Here is a 20,241-nt window from a genome sequence, read left to right as displayed (position 1 = left end):
CCCATGACCAAACAAAATGAATCAAAAAACGGGCGGATTTGGGGGCCAGGAAGGAGGCGAGGCGCCGGCAGTCGGAATTCTTGCATAAAAACGTTTAATTAAAATTCAAGAGGTTTTGTTTTCAGAGGCTGCAAGTTTTTGTTTTAATTTCCCCCACAGCCCGCCCCCCATTTCATTCCATCAGTGTGTGTTTGAACGTCTTGAGTAATAAGTTCTCCAATCCGAACGGGGGCCTTGTGGGTGGTGGGCGAATATCGGGGGGCTTACGAACGGGGGTCAACTATGCAAATTGGTGTCTGTTTTGGAGCGGCGTTAATTACTTTGAAGTAAAATGCAAGCGACTAGCAAGTGGAATCGAGAAGCGACAGGCTGGAAAAGAGTTGAATGGGGTCTGTGATGGCGATCCGGAGAATTATGTGAAGACAATAGCGAGAAATGCATCAATGATTAAAAAACATGAAGTGGACAAAGAACAATGTAATAAAATTAGGTATCTTAAGCTTTTGTGTATGTTGGTTATCTTATCTTATTAATTAGTTATTTCTACAATCAATATTCAGAGTTAATCCCTATTGATTTAGTGATATATTGCTTGGGGAAATCTGTTGCAAATAACTTTCCCGGAATATATAAAACTCTCGCTGGATAAGCTCTGGCTCATTGATAAATGCTACTTTTTGGCTGTCCTTGATAATTTTCCATAAATCCCGGGTAAAAGTGAGAAATCCCCAGCGAATCTTTAGCTCTTTTGCACCCTGCGTTTTTCCTCTTCCGACACTTTTGTGTGTCGATTGGCAGAGCAAACAGGGAAGTAAATTTGAAAATCCAATTTGCATTTCCATCAATAATAACGGCCGCACAAAGGAATATTAGACGACTACGATCCTGGCCAGCACCCACCCAAAAATCCTTCGCATCGAAGGCAATGCGTTTTGGGACAGCGGGGGTGAGGGACTGCTGGAGAGGAGCCGTCAAAAAATTTACCAATCATTAAAAATACTTCCACTTCCGTTTCCGCTGCGCACCATTTTCTAATGCGCCGCCTTGGCTTCCGCTGGAACAGAGAGAAAATTCTCTAAGTTTTTAGTTCAAATGTTACTAATGAATGTTCGAAATACTAGAAACTCACTCACATCATATGCTCCCTTAAAAGAAAAACACACGAATGAATGATACTGGTATAAAAACTACTATATTGATACACGAAACTTGTCAAATTTTCTCTCAGTGCTGAGACTTTGCTTCTCCAATCGCAAGGCCCCAATGAAGACCCTCTGAAGCTTTGTTTGAACAGCTAATGCCGGCCACGTTCCGTTGTCGTGGAGCAGCTCTGGCCTGCCACAGTTAGTCATCTCGCGCTGCTTTATGTAATTTATATCCTGGCTGCATTATCCTTTATTTACTTTACTTTTTAGCATTATATTTCCCGCATTTCTTTTTCTCTTTGGCTCGGACCGGACCGCCTCACTCGTGGACTTGCCTGGCAAATTTATGTATAAAAATGAGCGAAATTGCAGAACACATTTTTTCCATTACTGAAAATAAATGTCTGAAGGATGTGCCAAGGCCCAGTCGTCGCAGCAGGACTCCTGCCACGGCTCCAGCTTCATCTGATGCCTTAGATAGAAAAAAATCGCTTCTTACTGATGAGCTTCAATGAATTCAATCAGAATTCATTTGAATACAGTCCGTGCATACCAAAAGGGCGAGATTAAGTGGCCAAGCCGAGTCGAGTTGAGTTGAGTCGAGTCGAGGAGTCCAAGTCCAAGTCGCAGGAGTCGAGTGAAAGTGTGGAGGAGTCAACTCCTTTTGACTAATATGCTTGTGGCCTGGGCGGTGCAGAAGTGGGCCAGCTTATACCAATCCCCCGAAACCCCCCCTTGGATTTCCGGTCATGACGCTGACGAATAAGTAATCAGCGCTAAGTTGGTAATTGAAAGCGCTGCCAAGGGTTTCTTAAAGCGGTTGCTCGACGTTTACCTCTCGACCAAATGCGTCGGGGAAATAAAATATTTAAAGACAGTCAGTCATATATGCAGCAAAGTGGGTGGTGAGGGCTGAAGGCCACCAAACCAAGGTGAAAATCAAGCAGGGAAAACAATAAGTAAAGCAGGGCTTTTCTGATTAATCATAATTTAAATCATAGAAACGAATCTTGTAGTAAAATCATACATATAAAATAATAAAATAAGTTATTTTGAATACATCTTCGCAAATATATATTATTTAACCTAAGCACCGATAGTAGTTCATTCTAATAAATATGCGCTGAACCAGATTTCATTAAACGAAAGCAGGCATATTTAGTAATTAACAAAATTGCCAAAGCCTTCAGATAAACCAGGTTACCTTAAATGGAGAAGAGCTTGTGTTATTCCGCAGAAGCGGAAAGAATGCGCCATACATACATTGCGTAACATGAAGTCGCAAAAATTATGTACGGAGATTAAGAAAGTAAACCGTTATCTGCCAACGCCCCCGGGCTAAGAAAAGTGGGCGGGGCAGGCCAAAATGTGGTGGGAGTTGGTGGAAAATTGTTGCAGAGAGGGTGGAGGTATGCCAACCGTGTTGACAGTTTGTGCTGCAGGCGATTCCAGGGAACAGCGGGGAGAAACATAATGAAATTATGTATTTCCTGAACATTTCGTGTGTGGCAGATGAGCTCTGTTTTATATCTGTATGAGATTTACTTCTGTTTTATGTTCCGGGGAAAATTAATGTTAAAATTTTCTACAATAATAAAATAAGCGAAGAAAAACAAGTATGGGACGTAAAAACAAATGAGAGATTTAAACAAAGCGGGATGTAAAAAGTAGACATGCAATAAAATGTATTATATTATAAAAAATACAACTATAAAAAACAAAACACGTTAAAAGTATTTTAAAATTTTTTTTAAATTAGTTTTTCTTTCCTTCCCTTTCCTTTAAATACAATGCAAATTATGTTTAAATACAGCAACAATGTCAATTTGGATTCATATTCTTGTCTTCAATGTTTTGATATTCTGAGTTAAAAAAGCTAGTCATATACATATATCTATCCCTATATAAATAAGATATCCGCCAAGAAAATCTGTTAAACCATCCTGCTGTTGACTTTGTATCGTTTCAACAAATAGCGAACAAAACGAACGTGATGCTTGATTTTGGACTTCAGGTATCTGAATGTTTTATGGGCAAGCGGAATCACTTTCCTGATATCCGATTGCTGTGGGTGGTGGTGGTGGGGGGTGTTGTTTCCGTCTTGCCTCGATTGATTCCGATTCTAATTGTTTTGGTCTAGTGGTAATCGCCCTGTGTCTGTGCAAATTACCTGAGCCGTGGCAAAACTTCAACCCCCAAATGGGCAAATAATTATTCGTGCAAACCCAAATCCCCCAAGTTCGCCCGGGGTAAGAACAAAAGTAGTTGGTAAAAGGGAAAAATTAAGCAAATATCACGTCGTTCGCATTTGAACTTCAGAGAAAATCAAAGACAAGCTACCTTTTTGGATACAATGGAAACTTAGCCAACTTGAATAAACGTTGTGTGGCAAAGTGTACCTTGCCACAGAGTTCGAATGTTTGTGCGTTTTGACTGGGACTCCGTTCGAAACAAGTTCGGTTTAATTACAGAAAGGGCTTACAGCCAGACAATGAAGTTTAGATTGCCCGGATGAAGCTCTCTAAATTGGCAATGGATGCGGGTGTTATTATTGGGCTAGCATTTTGTATGGCAATTGAGTTTAACCCAGTGCACCTGTTAATGAGTGCAGCTGATGAAGAACCATTGTTTTTTCGAACAGAAATAATAACAAAATTTATATAAATATTTTTAATATTTCTAAATTTGGTCATATTCCAGAAAAAACAAATTTAATAAAATAGTTGTACACCTTTTAAAGCTTGAACTTTTTCTCCGTGCAGCAACAAACAAATAAACACTGAGTTTGCAACAAACAAGCGAATTCATTGCTAAATCATCGAGTGCAGGGAACTCGTTTAACTTCGTTCGTCAAAAAAAAGAAGAACATTCGGGGGACTCCCCCAAAAGCGAGTGTGTGAGGGTGTGCGTGTGTGTGAGTAAATTGTAGAGTTGGCGCAAACGAGTAAAGAAATCGCTCATGCAAAACTGATTGACTGTAACGAAGAAAGTGTAAAAAGAAATACGAAACTTGTTACAGTTGCTGCTGATTTTTAGACCGTGCCACGCCCCCTTGCAACCCGACTTTTCGCTGCCCGCCCCTTTGTTTTCTGTCTGTTATCTGTCGGCGTTTATTTATGTACACATATGTACGTATGTACATCCATATGTACACGGCTCGCCTTCACATATGCAACGTATTCATTTACCCCCCGATTTCAGGATATCCCGCCCCTACATCCTTTTATTGAAAGGAAAATATCGCTGGTTGTGCTCTCCTTTGATATCCTTTCCTTTTCTACTCGTCAGTTTTCAGCTCGCCATCGCTTCACTTTTTGGGGGCACAACTTCTCTTTTTTGTCGGTTGCGCACTTAATTGAAAGGAATTGTTAATTCACACAGGACCCCATCCCTTTGCTCGATTACTCGTCCTTTGTGTGTAATTGGCTGTACTGATGCTGAACATTCGAAAAAGGAATACACGGTACCCTCACATCCCTCAACTTGTTAAAAAATTAGGCCTAAAACAAGTAAGTTTGTTTATTTAAAAAAGCAGAACAAATAGCATATTTTAAACTTTTGCCTAATTATAAGAAATGCATGTATGTATGTTTAATGTTTAAAGGAATATTTAAGATTTTCACTGGTCTAGTTGTTTGCCAGAGGGCGTCTGTCGGACTCCATCCGGATGAACAATTTGTTGTATTTATTCGTGACACTTATTTGTCATTTTGAGCATATAATAGCATTGTGTGGATTATAAAGGGATTATAGCCCCAGTCGCCCCACTTCTTGAGCACACCCCACTACGCCGTAGTAATTGCTCACGTTCTCACGCGCTCTCAACGCCTCACCCCCTGTGGCTTTTAAAACCAATTTGGTAAAACCGTCCGACCAACGGCAGCCAGCCAAGTAAGTCAACCAGGTCAAAAAGCTGCTTCAAGATGTGTGTAATTAGACGTGACTTTTCCTCGAGTTCTACTGAAGGGTTTTCTGGTGGCCGGGGGCCAAATCGGGCCTTAAAGCCATCTTAACGCTGTTGTTATTTAGAGCTTAATTGTGCCGGGACACGGAGGAGGAGCAGTGCCCACGGTCGGGCATCGGGCGCCAATTATTGGGCCGAGGTGATGGGTTGAAGGGGAACCGCCCTTAGGGTTCAAGATGGATTAAAATCCGCTTCAATGGCTAATCCGTGGAGCATTTGTCCCCCCACCCCAAATGATGCCCCACTCAACCGCAATTAGCTTGGCAGAAGCTCGATATCGACACATTAGCATCCCCTGTGCACCGGGCATAATCTGATTATCAGCCGCCACCCCTGGAAAAAGCAAGTGAAAAAGTGCTAATTTGTGCACGGAAATCACGCCCAGGAGCTGGGATGGATATCAGGGATTTTTCCCGATGCCCTCCATGTGCGTGTCACCTCCAGCCGACTGTTTCCCTTATCGCCTTTGTGCAAATTGAAAATATGCCAAATAATTACACATTTTTATGTGAATTTTTCAATTTATATGCCGTCAAATAAACGCTGCGTGCACATCACAGTATTGACATCCAGTTGGGTGGCACTTGCGCCCACTTTTTCCACATTTCCGACGATTTTCGCAATGTCGTCAGACATCTTCTGGCAGCTTATTTATTCAAAAATGTATTTGACCTTGAAAAGCTCTAGCCAGCTTTCGAAAAATGTCCAAAGATGGCGTTATATCGCTTTCTACTTACGAGCGTAAGTTACATTTGTAAAATCCCGTCAAATGTAAGTAATGTCGTGAAAGCATGGAAATCAAATAACCAGGCCCAGTAAAAGACAAGATTTATGAACCGACTGTTGTTTAATGCGTTTACAAGTATATGATGGGTGTGTTGTGCTAAACAACATGCACTCGAAAAAAAACTTACAAAGTTCAGTGTTAATGAAAGCCCTACACCAACAGCAGGAAGTCAGAGGCCAAGAGCCAAACATCTCCGGGTGCTTGGCTTTTAATTATATTGATTATCAAAATATAAGTTGACAAGTGCAGTTTCATACATTTTAAATGTACAAACGGGGAAGGTGGGATGAGGAAATGATTAAGATACAACGAAAAGGAAGGAAATAGTAGGTCAAGTAAATGAGCTGAATTGGAAGTGGGGAAGTAAAAGAATTAATGAAATGATTCAGATGATGGGGGCACTCAATTCAAGCGCTGAGTTACCGGCAGCTTTTTGCGCCTTCTGCGCAATTGCTGACTGCGATCCCAGTACTCATAGTAGCGTTCCTGTTTCAACCATTCCTGATATTTATACCACCACTCCTCCCACTTGATATAGTCCTGAAAGATATAGATAAATAAATGTTACCATTTGTACTGGACTGCTGATAAAATCGGCACCTACCTTTAGGTCCAAGTCTCTTAGGTAGCCACGACTCTTGTAGTACTCGTAACGGACGCGCACATCGTCCCACGACAGCATTCCCGACGGTGCTGTGGTGGCCAACTCCTCCGGAAAGTGCCCGGCCGGTGCCGGCGAATACGAATAGCGACGCGGCGGCGACTCCAGGCCCTCCTCAATCATCACTTTGAGGGCCCCACCGGCGGAGTCTTTGGTGATGCGCATGTTCTCCATGTTGCTGCGATCGATGCTCCACTGCGCCATTTTGCCGAATCGATCCGAGAGCGTCAGCCGCGTAGTAGCCGAGAATGTGGGCAACGTGCCAACCTCGTCGCTGTCCGAGCCGTTCGAATCGTCCGAGTCCGAGGAGGAGTTTGCCGCGTTAGCTCCGGTGCCACTGGACGTCCCGCTCGGATGTTTTTTGCGTTTCTCACCTTCAATTTTAATGCGTGGCCTCACCTGATGGAAAATAATATATGGATTGTTAAATTTGGTTTTAAATTGCTTTACTGTTAGCTTTGGGCAATGCTTACCTCCTTTTCCTTCTTCTTCTTTTTTGCCTGTGCTGTAGGTGCTGCAGCTGGCGCTGACGCCGGCTCTGGTGGCTCTGGCGGGCGGTGCTTCAGACGCGGATCTTCCGGCGGAGGCGAATGGCGCGAGGACCGCGCGATCTTCATGTGGGCTTCCGACGAGGCGACACGTTCGTGCCCGATGTGACGCATCTTCGCCTGGCGATACTTCTCCATGGCGGAAACCGAACTGCCTCCACCTCCGCGCACGGGCGGTGGAGTGGTGGGGCGACCATGGATACGGCCATGTGACTCCGACGGAGGGGGCGGAGGCGCCCCCGAACGATAATGGCCACGTGGCTTGGGTGGCGGCGAGCGCGGACCGCGGGATCTTAAAGTTGAAAAAAACAATAAGGTTAATAGGAATAAAGAAACCACAATTCTTCACATATCCATATTTACCGAGATCTGTGACGATGACTGGGTGAGCAGAGGGAGCAGGAATCATCGGAGCTGGTGCTCATAGAGCTGTTTGATCGCGAACGCATCGAGTGCTGCAAAGGCACATGAATATATGTACAATTAGTATGGTTCTCACTGACACAATAATGTATTAAAAATAATTGGCACTATCTGGTTTAAAACTCACCCTCGGTGGTGGCGATGGCGGTCGCTTGGAGCGCGGCAGGATATGGGCGACTGGACCTCGCTTCTCCATTACCGACGACGAGGGCGGAGGAAGCGGTGGAGACCGGCGTCGTCCGAGCGGAGAACGCGACGCGTTTGGCTTGCGTCGCAACGACGAGGACGACGAGCCACCACTGGGTTCCGGCGGTGATCGGGGCCTTCCGCCGTGGCCGTTTCCGGGTCGACGCATGAGGGCATCGTGGCTATTGTTGGGCGATCGTGGCATGGGCGGCGAGCGAGGTCCACCACGGCGATCCATGCCACTGTGCATAGCCATTGGCGGTGAACGACGACGCGGAGGTGGTGAAAGCGGCGGCGACTTCCGCAAACGCGACCGACTGCGCGAGTGCGGCGAACGGGAGCGTCCGTAACGCTGCGACGGAGGCGGTGGACCGGGCGGCGGTCCACCGGTGGGCGGATAACGACCGTAGGGCGGTGCTCCACCCTCACGACCTTCGCGACCGTCGCGTTCGCTCTCGCCAGAGCTGCTCTCCCCCTGGATGTACATCTTCTTGTAGCCCGTGTGGCGCCATCGGTTTGGATCCTTCTCCTCGGCCTCGATCAGCTTCTTGTCCCAGTAATCGTTGGTGGTGTTGGCGCGCGCCTTCTTCATCACGTTGTCGATCTCGCGTCGCTTTCCAGCGGGTAATGAGGGATCTGCAAGGTTGAGAGGTAAAAGGTCAGCTTCGGTTGGCAGGGTGGTGGGCAGTGCTTTGTTCCGGGAAGCCCCTAAGACGGGCTGATGGGTTTATGGGCCCTTAGACATCGCTAATCCCGGCGAGGCATTTGGGTTTTCCCACTTCTATGCAGTTGCTTGCTGGTAGTTGGTAGAAGTTTCAGTTCAGGTACCTGTTATGCGGGCAGCTGTCGGCTGCCTGTCCATGTGCAGTTTGGGATTCAGTTCGGCGCGCCTGCGCGACGCCATCGCGAGATTTCGGATTTCTCTCGCTCTGGCAACTATGTATATATATATATATCGCGCGACAGATATATGTATGTATGTACTCGGGTTTCAATGTTTATTACCCCCAATCGGTTAGGGTTTGGTTTACTGTTTCGGATTCGGTTTGGCGAACGCGACAACACACTTTACCATTTCAAAAACATACACAACAAGCTGCAAATATATTACAATTGAATATAGAAACATGTAAAGAGAGCATTAGAAATGGCCAACACAAAGCATCAACAATATCAGGAGCGGAGTTATACAGAAGGGGAATAGAGCGGAGAGACCTGAAAACGCAGAGAGAATCGCGGACGCGCTCCGACTGTCATTTAACCCATATCACGCCGCGGGGGTCGGGGACCTGTGGTCCCAATCAAAATCGTGCGAGAGAGCCGATTTTTAATCGGCTTGCGCGTATATCTTTTCACATATGCATTTTCCATTTCTTCCATTTTTCACACATACACTCACACCAGCACCAATATATTTGCCTTGTCAGCACGAGAGGAATGCAGAGCGAGACAGAGAGAGAGAGTGTGAGGCAAAAGTTGGCTCCCGACGGCAGCAACTAAATTCCGAATTTCAGCTCTGGCGATTATGTAAACGATGTAAAACAGGCACTAAAATAATTTGCTTACATTTGGCGACGTTTGCGGGCACGCTTTACGATATTCCGTGAGCTGTTAATGTTTTATTGGCAAATGAAAAACACGGCGTTGCGTTCACTTCAATTTTTCTCGACGGCCATGTTGGTAGTATCGATATGCGGGGCCACCATCGATGGCTTGGTTTCGGTAGTCTGAGGACTGTTCAGCGTCAGATGAACTTTGTATCGATTCAGCTTATATATCTTAATAATACATATTGTGGTATTTCAAGAGAGGATTTTAGTTGAAAACTCTATTCGCTTTGGGAATGTTATATATATGGTTTTGATTTTATTTCAAGTATGCATTAACGATAATTGCTATGCATTAACGATCTGCTAATTATTGCACAAGTAAATGTTATTAGCTATATCTCAATTAAAAAAGAAACAAATAATAATGTTGAATTATTATTAATGAGTAAGCATTAATTAATTTTGTACTGTTCATTTTTTTAAATTGACCTTATGATTTGGATTTTATGCTCCAATCTCTATTGTAAATTGAATGTAGTGTGGACGGCGGTTCTCTGCTATCGCATAAGTTATCGATACTACGGCGGTGATTATAAGCAGAAATCTGGCAGATCCACGGTCACACTTCCCGCTTTGTGTCAATCCGACTGAAGTTAAAAATAATAGTTAAATTGGGAGTTGGCAAAATGCAGCGCGACGAAAAGCTTTTTGAGCTGACGCTGGAAACGGTCCTTCAGCGCCTGAACGACCTGAAGCTGGCAGTTCTCTCGATGATCCAAAAACTTGAGCTAGAGTACGAGACCATCAACTGGCCGACTTTCCTGGACAACTTTGCCATTATCTCAAGTCACTTGACGGGATTGACGAAAATCCTGGCAAAGGAACAGTGTCCGCCGCTGAGAAATCGAACGGTACTGCCCCTTCTGGTCTCCATGGACAGGGATGACACCCTCATCAACATCACAGAGGGCCGGGTGCCGGTCTTTTCACACGACATTGTTCCAGATTATCTGAGAACTCGGCCGGATCCGATTACGGAACAAAAAATGCTGCAGAACGAGCAGAAGGCGGCGAACCTCACCAACGACGCTGCCATGAAACAGGTTACTCAATACAACAAGGTCGTCTCCCACGTCCTGGACATGGTCAGCAAAGCGCGCGAAGAGTGGGAAATCGAGAGCTCCTCGCGCACCGGCATCCAGCAGACGAGTAGCATGGCCGACACACAGCTCCTGGTGGCCGCTGTGGGTATGGGAAAAGGACTCAAGCTGACCAACTATGGACCCGGACCCGGCATGATGGTACCGCCTTCAATTCGAGCACCCTCGCCAATGGGTGGACCCGCTATGAGTCCCGGCAACGTGCAGCAGCAGATGGGAAAGGCGCCATCGGCTGTGAAAACGAACATCAAGTCCGCAAATCAAGTACATCCGTTCTCTCGATAAAAAACACATCAGTTTATTAGCTATTATCGGTTCCATCTGGCGGAATGTTTCGTCATAATAAGTTATATGTATATCCCTAATTCTAAAACTAGGATTACGCAAACATAAACATGAACAAATTTAAATGGATCGTCTCCTCCGACTCAGACTTCCTTTGTTGCTGGCTGTGCGTGCTTCTCATTGATGAGAATCTCGTGCAGCTTAATATCTTTCGGCGTGGAGGTGTCCACCAGCTCCAGGCACATCGCTCGTCCGCCATCCCTTTGCTTAGTCATGCGCCGCACAATGCCAATAAACTTCTGGCCCAACGACAGTTCGCGGAATCGGACGCAGTTCTCCTTGCTCCATACTACATCAGTCAGTTGTATGCCTGAAAGGAGATCGTTTTTAGCTATAACGCCAAACAGCTCAAGTTCTCTTGAACTTGCCATAAAGTTGTGCTGGCAGTGCCATTTTGGGCAGCTTTCTTAACTCCGGATTTAGAGTTTTCAGTTGATCACAGGCAATTACTCCATCGTCGCCCACGTCGACGAAACGCACGTGTATAATCTCATCGTAAATCTTGTGAATACTTACGCTGCAAGATATTCATAATTAGTTTGCGTTTTCATTGCAAGACCTGAATGAGTTCTTACCGATGATAAAGGCCTGCGGAGTCGGGAGCAGCGTAGGCCTCTCCAATGGCCAGTTGTGAAGGCTGGACTGCCTTGGCTGTCGGTTTTTGGCAATGCTCTTGCAAATTCTTCATCAAAGTCTGCAGCTGGTTATAGCATTTATACGGTTGCACCTGCGGCAGAAACGCACATTATAATCGGAGTCATTCATTTGCTGATGATTGACTTACCGCAAAGTGACCGGGATTGACGGACAGGGCAACGCGCACCTCGAAATAGGTACCCACTGCCGGAATAGCCTCGTAATCCTTGAGCATGAGCGACGAGAAGGTGCTGGCGCCCGATCTTGCAGATGATTTCTCCTCTGGCGTCACCGGGGGAGTGGTAGCGACAAGGTCGCTGTTGCTGCTCTGATTGGAGAACACGGAGCTGAAGCTACCTCGTCTGGGCAGCTGGACATTGGAGCTCAGGAGCGTATAATCCGGATGAATGGAGCTGTGTGGGTGGGGAATCAATGGTGGGGCGGGAACAAGCCAGATTGGGGGATTGGGGGGCAATTGTTGTTTTCTAGGCTTAAAAATCTGATTGCTTTCGGGCTTATTGGGTAGTAAAGTATGTGTATCAGCTTAAAAGTATATTTTTCAAATTATATACAAAGATGTGCGTGATTTAGTGTAAGCTTACAAAACGTAGATCGAATTTGTGTTAGCGATAACTTATCAAGTTAGTTCCGGTTTATTGAAGCACTATTAGAGATAGCATTAAGCAAAGGATCAATTATATTGTTAATATAACTTATAGGGCAGCAGTCACAATTCAGATGTCGTTGTTTAGGGAGCTTGATGACGATGTGATTAGATGACATTGACCATAATGATATAGAATGCACGAAGTCTTTAATAAAGGCACTTACCTAGCCATCTCGAACTCCAAGCGAAGGCCAATGTTCACGCACATATACATGGACTCCGGGTCCTCGCGGATGAATACGTTTACCAGAGGCTTGCCACTATCCTTGGCCACAAACTTCAGCTGCGGGAGAAAGTGGTGTTACGGATTCGACAAGCTTTCAAAACATCCCTTCATATAAAACACTTACCAGAGCTTCTGTGCGCCAAGGTATCAGACCCCGCAGGCGATGAAGCATATGACCTCCGATCTCTGGAACGTCGTGCAGACGAACGGGTATCGCCTGTGGTGGGAACGTAGCCAGAGCTCTGTTGTTGGCCTCCAGGCGGTAGATATTAGAGATGTGCGTCTTACGCTGCCGTCCATCGTCCACGTAGTAGACATCGAAAGTCTCTTCCTCCGGATTGAGTGGTCTGGTGACCAGTCGCCCGCGGAACCACTGCTTCACGCCATCGACAGTCTCGTCGCACACAAATATATGGCGGTCGTGCAGCAGATCGGAATAGCTCACTCGGTCCTGCTCGCCCAAATCAGCCACAGTTTGCGCAATACTGCGTTCCACAAACTTAAGGTCATCATTGCGTAGCAGCACCATTAGATCACCATCATCGTTGATGTGAGACACAAGAATGGCCGTGGTCTTGCCGTCACTTAGGGATGGTGCCGGCGTGCACTTGGTTATTCTGCTCGCAACCAGATCGTTCAAATGTATGTCCTCAGCCGTAGAGGTGTCGTACAGCGTGGCCACCAAGCACGCCCGACGCTTACCGTTCTCCACCACACCCTGGGCAGATCCACCCAGTTCCAGGAACTGCTTCTCCGTGGTGAGCACATGGGCCACAACCGTCTGGCCGTCCAGCTCCTTCGTTAACACCTTGAGAGCGTGCGGATGATCTTCGAACTTATCCAACGCGTACATGCTAAGGCAAACGGCCTGGGCCGGGAGCACCAAGAATTGCGGTGGACACTGGAACAGATCTTCTAAATGAAACATGCCCACATCGCCAAAGTCGATAAAGTGACAACGGCACGAGCGGGTCTCCTCATCCACGGAAATCGCACGAACACGGTTCCAGCCATCGGGCATCTCCACCAGATAGACTTCCTGAGCGTAAAATTTAGAGACCTTTTGCCGGAAATGCGGAGACTCCATTTGTCGTCCAATTTGCTTCGTCAGTTCCTCAAAGTTTGCGATCTGATGGATCATCCGAGCCCACACTAACTTGGTGGAGTCGCAGAAGCTGATGAACATGTTCCAGTCGTGTGATCCTCCTTCGCTTGCCTGCCACGGCAGCACCATCTGTGGCAGGGTGGTTATGCTGGCGCGGTCCGGTTTCAATGAACCAGGATCGTTGGCAAACAATATGATCCTTGGGTCAATGCCGTGCTCAACACGAATTTTATTTGAATTCAGGATCAAATCGTACCAATGACTGGGCAAATGTTGCCGGAAGGTGCTGCCGTACCAATCCTCCAGCTTGTGACCCAATATGCCATGTGGGTGCTTCAACAGCTCCTCGTACAATCCATCGATAAACTCCTCATCGCTAAATGTGCAAGCAGAGCGCTTTTGGTGTGACTGGGCATGCAGGATGCGCTGGATAGCGATCTTTGCCGTGCATTGGTATGCTGTCTCCTTATCAGTGAACTCCTGCGGATAGCTACTGTAGACATCGCCAGCGATTTGCACTGAACAATGTAGGTGCCGTAGCTTGTTGAATACGTTGTACGCAGGTTTCTCAAAGTCATTTGCCTCGCAATAGATATTGAGCGTGGAGACGGGATCAAATGAGGGATCGTATTTAAGTGGCACCTTAACTTTTGGATTTGTAACGACATTGCCTGTTTGACCCTGACCGCCGTGGATATCTTCCTTGTACGTCGTTTTGGCAGCGGATGTCGTTTGAGCATATTCCGGCGAAGCTGGCGGAGTGATGGGCGCTCCCGCTGGCGTTGGTGCATCCGATTGCGGCGTTACTTTCAGTCTGTGATTCACAGAGACGCCCGTGGTGCGCTGAGGACCAGGGAACATTACTCGCGGATGACGTGGCCGCCTGAATGAGGATTCAGGGCTGTGATAGACGGTGCTTGTATCTTGCTGGCGCTGCGAAGCACTGTTGCCCAGTATGGCACGCAGCGGAGGTTTGCCGTCATTGCCTTTGTCTTGCCCGTTAACCGTAACGTGGCTTGGTCCATGTCCATTCATGGCCGGTGCCTTTTTGTTCTCAATTGTTACGCTGATCGTTTCCTGATCCAACTTTGCAGCTCGCATGGTAACCTTCACAGCCCGATCGCGGGTTTCTTTTACTACGCGCTTCTGTCGGTTCTGCTGCTGCTGCTGCCAATAATCCGGTTGCCAATGCGCTGGCTGTGTTGGACAATATCGGTGGTCCTGCTTTTGATGATTCCACTGCGTATTCTGTTCTTGCTTGTGGTACCTCTGGCCGTAAATGGGATTCTGGGCAATTGGCGGGGGCGTCGATAAGGATTTGGAAGTTCTGGTCCTTTGCTCGCGTACCATACGCACAATGTGTTCTGTGCTAGCGTTATACGTCGCTTTTATAAACACCTGTTACGGGATTGATGAGAAGGTAATTAGTTTTGAAACTCGCATTATGCTGCATATTATGCTGCTTGTATTAAGTGCTTATCTGTATGTATTAGGTGAATATACATAATATATATTAGGTATATTAGGAGAACTTAAGATGTAAAATCTTTCGACAATCTTAGTTCCGGCTATTGCTTACGACGACCCTTAACCAGGAAACCCAACACTGTATATATTAGCTACCACTTCTAGGAAGGGGAAAGTGGCTCCGCTCGAACAACTCTTGAGTTTGGAAATCCAATATGCTCCATTAAACTGGAGAGTCAGCTATTTTACAGCCAAGCCCAGTGAGTTTACTTAAGTGTTTGGAAATCCAAGTGGATTGAAGTTGGGTTTATGTTTATGATTCACATTGAGTCGAGCTGTTTCGCTGCTGCAATCATCTTTATAGGGTCACAGCGATCTGGATATGGGCAGGGGGTTTTTTCAAGCCCCAAACGTGATAATGGTGCAGAGCGAGAGCTCGGAATGCTAGATACAGAATACATAATTGCAATTAAATGAATATCACTCGTTCGTTTGGTTCGTCTGATTATTGATTTGGCAAGCAATGCAAAAGCGTTGGCCGGAAGAGCCCGCCCACCCAAGCGCCCACGTTCGCCCACAGGTGTGGAGGCAGACGGCTAAACAAGAATAATGCACACAGTTCAAGTGCAATACGCGCAGATGGGGACGGGGACTGGCATTTATAGAGAAAAAATCAAAATATACGACTGGCGAACGTTTGTTCACTTTCACCATGCAAACATGCAATCGCACACGAACGAACACACAGGCAATTTCAAATTGCTGGCCTTTTCGATTTTCGCGTTGTACACTTTTGTTTTCGTCTGTCGTTGCACTTATTAAAGCAAAGCGCTTAATCAGCACGCATTTGTTTAATATGTACAAGTGCCAGGCGACAACGAAACTAGACTAAGTAGGATCCATTGTTTACACTTTTCACGGCGCAGATGAAAAGAAGAAGACGCCGTTGACACGTTGCCCCTTCAGCGGCGGGCGGCCCCTTTGCGACGAAGAGAGCGGGCGGGAACGGTCCGTCGAGCGGTCAGATAGAGTGAAGCGGTAAGGTAGCAGCGCAGCAGCAGCGGCTCACCGCACGCGTTCAGCCAGAGAATCGAACTGAAAGCGGTGGGCGCCGCTCGCGAAAAGCTCGGTAGTCAGCGGCGATGACCACCTGTCTAAGTTAACGACAGATCTGGCGGTTTTTATGGTCATACCAGTAATTGCAAACTTTTATTAAAGATGCGAGCATAACGGAACTAGCTAAGGCCTCATCTCGTTTTCCTAAATTCATTAACACTACTTCCTTTAATTCTGATTAATGAAAATACATTGAAAGGAATCTAGCTATTTTTAGCTAACAGCTATGGTGACACCAGCAGAGAGCAACTCGAAAGCTGCGCACGTGAGAGAGGCACCCAGAGAGCAAGCTCAGGCAAAGTGGGCGAAAGAAAGCGGTTAAAGTGGGTGGAAGAGAGCCGCTCACTCCCTGACATTTGCGATAAGCAATAATTCGCAAAGAATATTGGCAACTATTAAGGTAACATGCGTAACAATTGGCAGGATGGACGGATGGAGATGGCACTTACCTGATTGCCGTAATGGAGAAACTTAAACTGATTCGTAGCCCTAAGCAGCTCTTGCACATTCGAGTAGCCCAGCCTGTGAAAGGGTATCGGCTCACCCTCGACATCCATGTAATCTCTGACGATGGACCGCAGCTCGACCGGCGGCTTAGTTGACGTGATCAGGGCCCTGACCACCTTGGCCACGTGTCCCAGGACCTCCTGCTTTTCCATTGCGATCGTTCAACGATTCTGCCAAAGAGAGCGAGAGGCGGAGAGAGGTTAACCCATTGAGCATGATTCAAGTGGCGTGGAATGCGTGCGCCCACCGCCACCCCCACTCCCAAATCAGCAACAATTAAGCATGCACAGAAAAAAAGAACGCGGCAGAAAGTAATTTGTTTCAAACACATGGCGAATCGAATATACTATTTTTCAAAAATCCCATTTACATTTACGTAAAGAAAGAAAGCACTATTATCAAGGGTCTAAATTATTCTGCAAACATTGAGTTGCGCCTGTTTCGCTTTATTCTTTCAGTTCAGTGTGCAAAATAAAATTGGCAAACACAAGGCTAGAAGAGATACGGCGGACAAGGAACAAAAAATAAAGAGAATTAGAGGCAAGAAAGAGATGGACGAAAGCGGCGGCGCAGAAGCAGAAATTAAACAAAAATTTAGCAACGTGTCGAATTTTTGATATCCGTCTATATTTCAGAATTTGATTTGGTTTGTGCGCATATAAAGAATGTGTCGTAATGCAATATTGTGAGTTTTCTGTCCTTACCAAGCTATTAAACAATTAATATAAACCGAGTCTCAGCGAGATATGCACTGCAAATTGCATAAAAGAGACTTGAGTTTTTCTTGCGAAAGGAATATTCCGAGGATCCCGAACGAAATTTGTTCTATTAACACAACGAACACTAAAACACAACTAAAATAAAAGGAGTTTATTCTCGTTTGACGTTTCTAAAATTTTCGGCGCCTTCTAGTGGGACCGTGGGCTGGATGTCAAAAAATACGTCAAGTGGAATATAAATACCGAAAGCTATAAGCAAGCTATTGGCGCCAAAGTTCAATTTCTTATTTCTAAAATATATTTAAATGTTGAATAATTGTGTCAATAAAACTCTGTTAGTATTTATACAAATGACTTAATAAATAACGTCTGCAATGGGTAGCTTTTTAGCCTGTGTCTGCTTTTCCATAGAGTAAAACTTGTGTTTTTTCTTCTTCCTTGGTCTCAATTCAAATGCATGCATTGGATGCAGTTCATCATCGCTTGTGCCCTCCAATTGAACGGCATTCATTTGTGCCCGTGGCGACGCGCTAACAGAATCCTTTCTGGGAAAGGAGGACATTGGTTTGACTACCACGCTCAAGGCTTCCAGATTGATGCGTCTGTTATCGACGGAAGTTTCTGGTTCCAAAGGAGTAAAAGGCTGCATGGAATTCAGGGACTTCAGTGGCTTTCGAGGCTCCTGAAAAGGTTCGAGGCGTGCAGCAGCCGCCGGAGCAACCTCAAACCTCTTTGGCTTCATGGGCCTCCTTAGCCTCATCTGCTGCTGGTGCTCCTCCCACACCCGATCCTGCAGCTTCATTTCCTCCTCCTTGGCCATTGCCAAGTCGTACAAGGTCTCTTTCTGGCTCGCAGGTCGAATTCCAAAGGAAAAGACCCTAGATGGTGGCCTTGGCTCGGGCTTGTCGATACGTTCACTCGTCTTTGTCTGTGGTTCTTTCTCCTTAACTTGGTTTTCCGATACAACGTCGTCCGTTGAGCGACTCAGTAGTTCCATTTCCAGGTAGTTGAGATTCTTAAGCACCGACAGTGCATGCTGCTTGGTGGCCAAAATGATTTCCAGCAGCAACTTGGCACTTCCTGGCTTTTGAGATTTCGTCGATATGAGGCACTTACTGGGCTTAATCCTTTGAGCAGATGGTTTTCGCGTCGTTGGTGGACGCGAAGGTGCGAGAGGCGAAGGACGAGGTGTTGGTGAAGGTGTGGGAAGCGGCTTGAGCGGAGGATCGGATGAGGGTTCCGGGAGGCAGAAAGTGGTGGGACTGCGCGTTGTGGTACTCAGGGTCGTCCGATGAGTCGTCGTGCTCCTTGTGGTGGGCCCGTGGGATCGAGTCGTGGTGCCACGACAAGTCCCAGACTTCCTGGGCTGATCGACCTTGGAGCTAATGACCTTCGCCAGCAGATTGGCTGTGGCCACAGCTGGTTTTCCCTCCAGCTGCTGGTTGTTTATGTAGCCACCCAGCACCCTCTCAAGCTCACGATCGGACTTACGCTCCTTCATATGCTCATTGAAGTTCATCATGGCCAGGGACTCGAAGGGATCATCCACGTCCTCCTTACCCAGACAAGCATCGTGCAATCCCTGTCCACTGGCGCCCTCATCAATCGGAAATTTGTACAGGTTCTCTTTGAGCAGCTGGGCGGCAACATTCTTGGGACCAACAAGATAGTGTTCCGGTTTCACCTTGCCAGCAGCCATTTCTTCAGGAATCCCCAGTTTCTGCTCCATGTCGTCCAGCCGCTGGAAGAGCAGTTCCGGATCGGTGAAGTACCGCTGCTCCGAAGGCGCCATGTCCCTAAGTCTCATCTCATCCCTTCGCTCGCTGTCGAACTGCCGCCTGGGCCACGAGGTATCCGCATATGAGTACCTGCGTACTGATCTTCCTTCGGATCGGTCGGTCGCTTGCCCAACGCTCGCCAGGATTGCCATTGCCAGTAATGAAAGTCGGACTGCGCTGTGGCTCCAAATCCGCGTTGACATTGTTCTCAAAAGCACAACATCTTGCTGGAATTATCGCCGAGTTCTTGTTTTTAAAATTCCTTATATTCGAAATTAGGTCCATGACATGTTATGCTCGTTGGTTGTTTTTATTTTTAAATAATTTTTAAAAATTTACTATAATTAAAGCGAAGAATTCTAAAAAAATTATATATTAAAAGTGAGTTGGTGACTAATTTCCCAAAGAACTAAGTGGTCAAGTGGAGTTTTAATGGTCGTAAATAATCTTTTTAATATTTTGTTGAATGAAGACAGTCATATATTTCTTGCCCAACAAAGGACGACGTCTGGTCGAACTTCTAAGGACACGGAGAATGCTTGTTCAAGCAACAAAGCATAACGGGGAATCAGTGGTTGGAAGGTTACTGGAAATCGGACTGGAAAGTGGAAATGCTGTGCTCATTCAGTTCGTAAGCCACAGTCGAGTTTTTCACGACCAACTGTGCAGCACATCCTGAAAATAAATGGACACATCAAATACAAATTAAATTAGAATAAACTGTGAAGTTAATCGAGGAACAGAGATTTCCCGTATCTCCCTAAAAGTTTAGTGTCATAGGCGGTTTTCTACAACAGTATAGTGAAAGTTAAACACAAAGTGTAAAGTGCAGTTTGCACAACTAACAATTATTGACTATAGTAATTATTTACTAAAATAAATAATTATTCCATATTGTTCTGGTAATTGTTATATGTGGACTTAGAACAATGAATCAAAACGACATACGTTCTCAGCGACAATGTGAACAAGACGAGCGCCGGCTCTCTTTACAACGCAACAATGCATACTTTTCTTTCGTCTCACCGCAAATCGGTGATCGAGCACCCTCACCTTCAACTAACTCGAAACTTTTGCCCTCAGCGAACGACAGACCGCGTTCTTGCTCTCCCTCTCTGCCTGCTTCGGCTCACAAGTCGTGGAGCGAAGAGACCGCCTCTCCTACCCCGCTCCTCTCGCAGCGCCAAACGACCGTCCCGGGTAACTGTAACACTGCAATAACGAGTGCAGTGACCTCACTGGCAACTGCCA

General features: G+C 46.2%; 4 protein-coding genes across 9 annotated transcripts; 1 reads left to right on the top strand and 3 right to left on the bottom strand.

The window, feature by feature from the left end:
* Positions 1-5,937: 5,937 nt before the first annotated feature.
* On the bottom strand, positions 5,938-9,409 carry LOC117136769 (basic salivary proline-rich protein 2). Of its 3 annotated transcripts, XM_033297813.1 has the most exons (7): positions 9,281-9,409; positions 8,543-8,810; positions 7,656-8,350; positions 7,469-7,560; positions 7,031-7,397; positions 6,501-6,956; positions 6,299-6,436 (listed from the first exon to the last, which is right to left on the bottom strand). In XM_033297813.1, exons 2-7 carry the CDS (start codon positions 8,616-8,618, stop codon positions 6,299-6,301), a joined length of 1,824 nt encoding a protein of 607 aa, XP_033153704.1. In that variant the 5' UTR covers positions 8,619-8,810; positions 9,281-9,409. The 3 variants fall into 3 exon arrangements, with proteins under 3 accessions (XP_033153705.1, XP_033153704.1, XP_033153706.1); XM_033297814.1 differs by having other exon boundaries at positions 5,938-6,436; positions 8,543-9,409; XM_033297815.1 differs by lacking the exon at positions 8,543-8,810.
* Positions 9,410-9,868: 459 nt separating this feature from the next.
* On the top strand, positions 9,869-10,834 carry LOC117135860 (mediator of RNA polymerase II transcription subunit 8). The gene has a single exon (XM_033296386.1). It carries the CDS (start codon positions 9,951-9,953, stop codon positions 10,707-10,709), a length of 759 nt encoding a protein of 252 aa, XP_033152277.1. The 5' UTR covers positions 9,869-9,950; the 3' UTR covers positions 10,710-10,834.
* On the bottom strand, positions 10,701-17,342 carry LOC117135858 (tudor domain-containing protein 7B). 4 transcript variants are annotated; one of them, XM_033296381.1, is made up of 8 exons: positions 17,198-17,337; positions 16,436-16,663; positions 12,423-14,801; positions 12,237-12,355; positions 11,554-11,818; positions 11,345-11,496; positions 11,138-11,286; positions 10,701-11,079 (listed from the first exon to the last, which is right to left on the bottom strand). In XM_033296381.1, exons 2-8 carry the CDS (start codon positions 16,643-16,645, stop codon positions 10,853-10,855), a joined length of 3,501 nt encoding a protein of 1,166 aa, XP_033152272.1. In that variant the 5' UTR covers positions 16,646-16,663; positions 17,198-17,337; the 3' UTR covers positions 10,701-10,852. The 4 variants fall into 4 exon arrangements, with proteins under 4 accessions (XP_033152272.1, XP_033152273.1, XP_033152274.1 ...); XM_033296382.1 differs by lacking the exons at positions 16,436-16,663; positions 17,198-17,337 and adding an exon at positions 15,781-15,972; XM_033296383.1 differs by lacking the exons at positions 10,701-11,079; positions 11,138-11,286; positions 11,345-11,496 and having other exon boundaries at positions 11,725-11,919; positions 17,198-17,342.
* A 161-nt stretch (positions 17,343-17,503) lies between these two features.
* LOC117135859 lies at positions 17,504-19,270 on the bottom strand. Its single transcript, XM_033296385.1, has one exon. The coding sequence runs from the start codon at positions 19,191-19,193 to the stop codon at positions 17,568-17,570; it is 1,626 nt and encodes a 541-aa protein (XP_033152276.1). The 5' UTR covers positions 19,194-19,270; the 3' UTR covers positions 17,504-17,567.
* Positions 19,271-20,241: the final 971 nt, after the last annotated feature.

The sequence above is a fragment of the Drosophila mauritiana genome, chromosome 2R (assembly GCF_004382145.1).
Source record: "Drosophila mauritiana strain mau12 chromosome 2R, ASM438214v1, whole genome shotgun sequence".
In the NCBI taxonomy this organism is placed as follows: domain Eukaryota; kingdom Metazoa; phylum Arthropoda; class Insecta; order Diptera; family Drosophilidae; genus Drosophila; species Drosophila mauritiana.
This window is presented reverse-complemented; position numbering and strand designations above follow the sequence as displayed.

Coding starts and splice junctions, on each gene's coding strand:
- LOC117136769 (XM_033297814.1), bottom strand. CDS start 8,618: ATGGCGTCGCGCAGGCGCGCCGAACTGAATCCCAAACTGCACATGGAC. Junction 7,398..7,468: donor AGTCATCGTCACAGATCTCG/GTAAATATGGAT, acceptor TTCAACTTTAAG/ATCCCGCGGTCCGCGCTCGC. Junction 6,957..7,030: donor AGAAGAAGAAGGAAAAGGAG/GTAAGCATTGCC, acceptor ATTTTCCATCAG/GTGAGGCCACGCATTAAAAT.
- LOC117135860 (XM_033296386.1), top strand. CDS start 9,951: ATGCAGCGCGACGAAAAGCTTTTTGAGCTGACGCTGGAAACGGTCCTT.
- LOC117135859 (XM_033296385.1), bottom strand. CDS start 19,193: ATGTCAACGCGGATTTGGAGCCACAGCGCAGTCCGACTTTCATTACTG.
- LOC117135858 (XM_033296381.1), bottom strand. CDS start 16,645: ATGGAAAAGCAGGAGGTCCTGGGACACGTGGCCAAGGTGGTCAGGGCC. Junction 14,802..16,435: donor TTCTCCATTACGGCAATCAG/GTAAGTGCCATC, acceptor ATCCCGTAACAG/GTGTTTATAAAAGCGACGTA. Junction 11,287..11,344: donor TCCGCAGGCCTTTATCATCG/GTAAGAACTCAT, acceptor AATATCTTGCAG/CGTAAGTATTCACAAGATTT.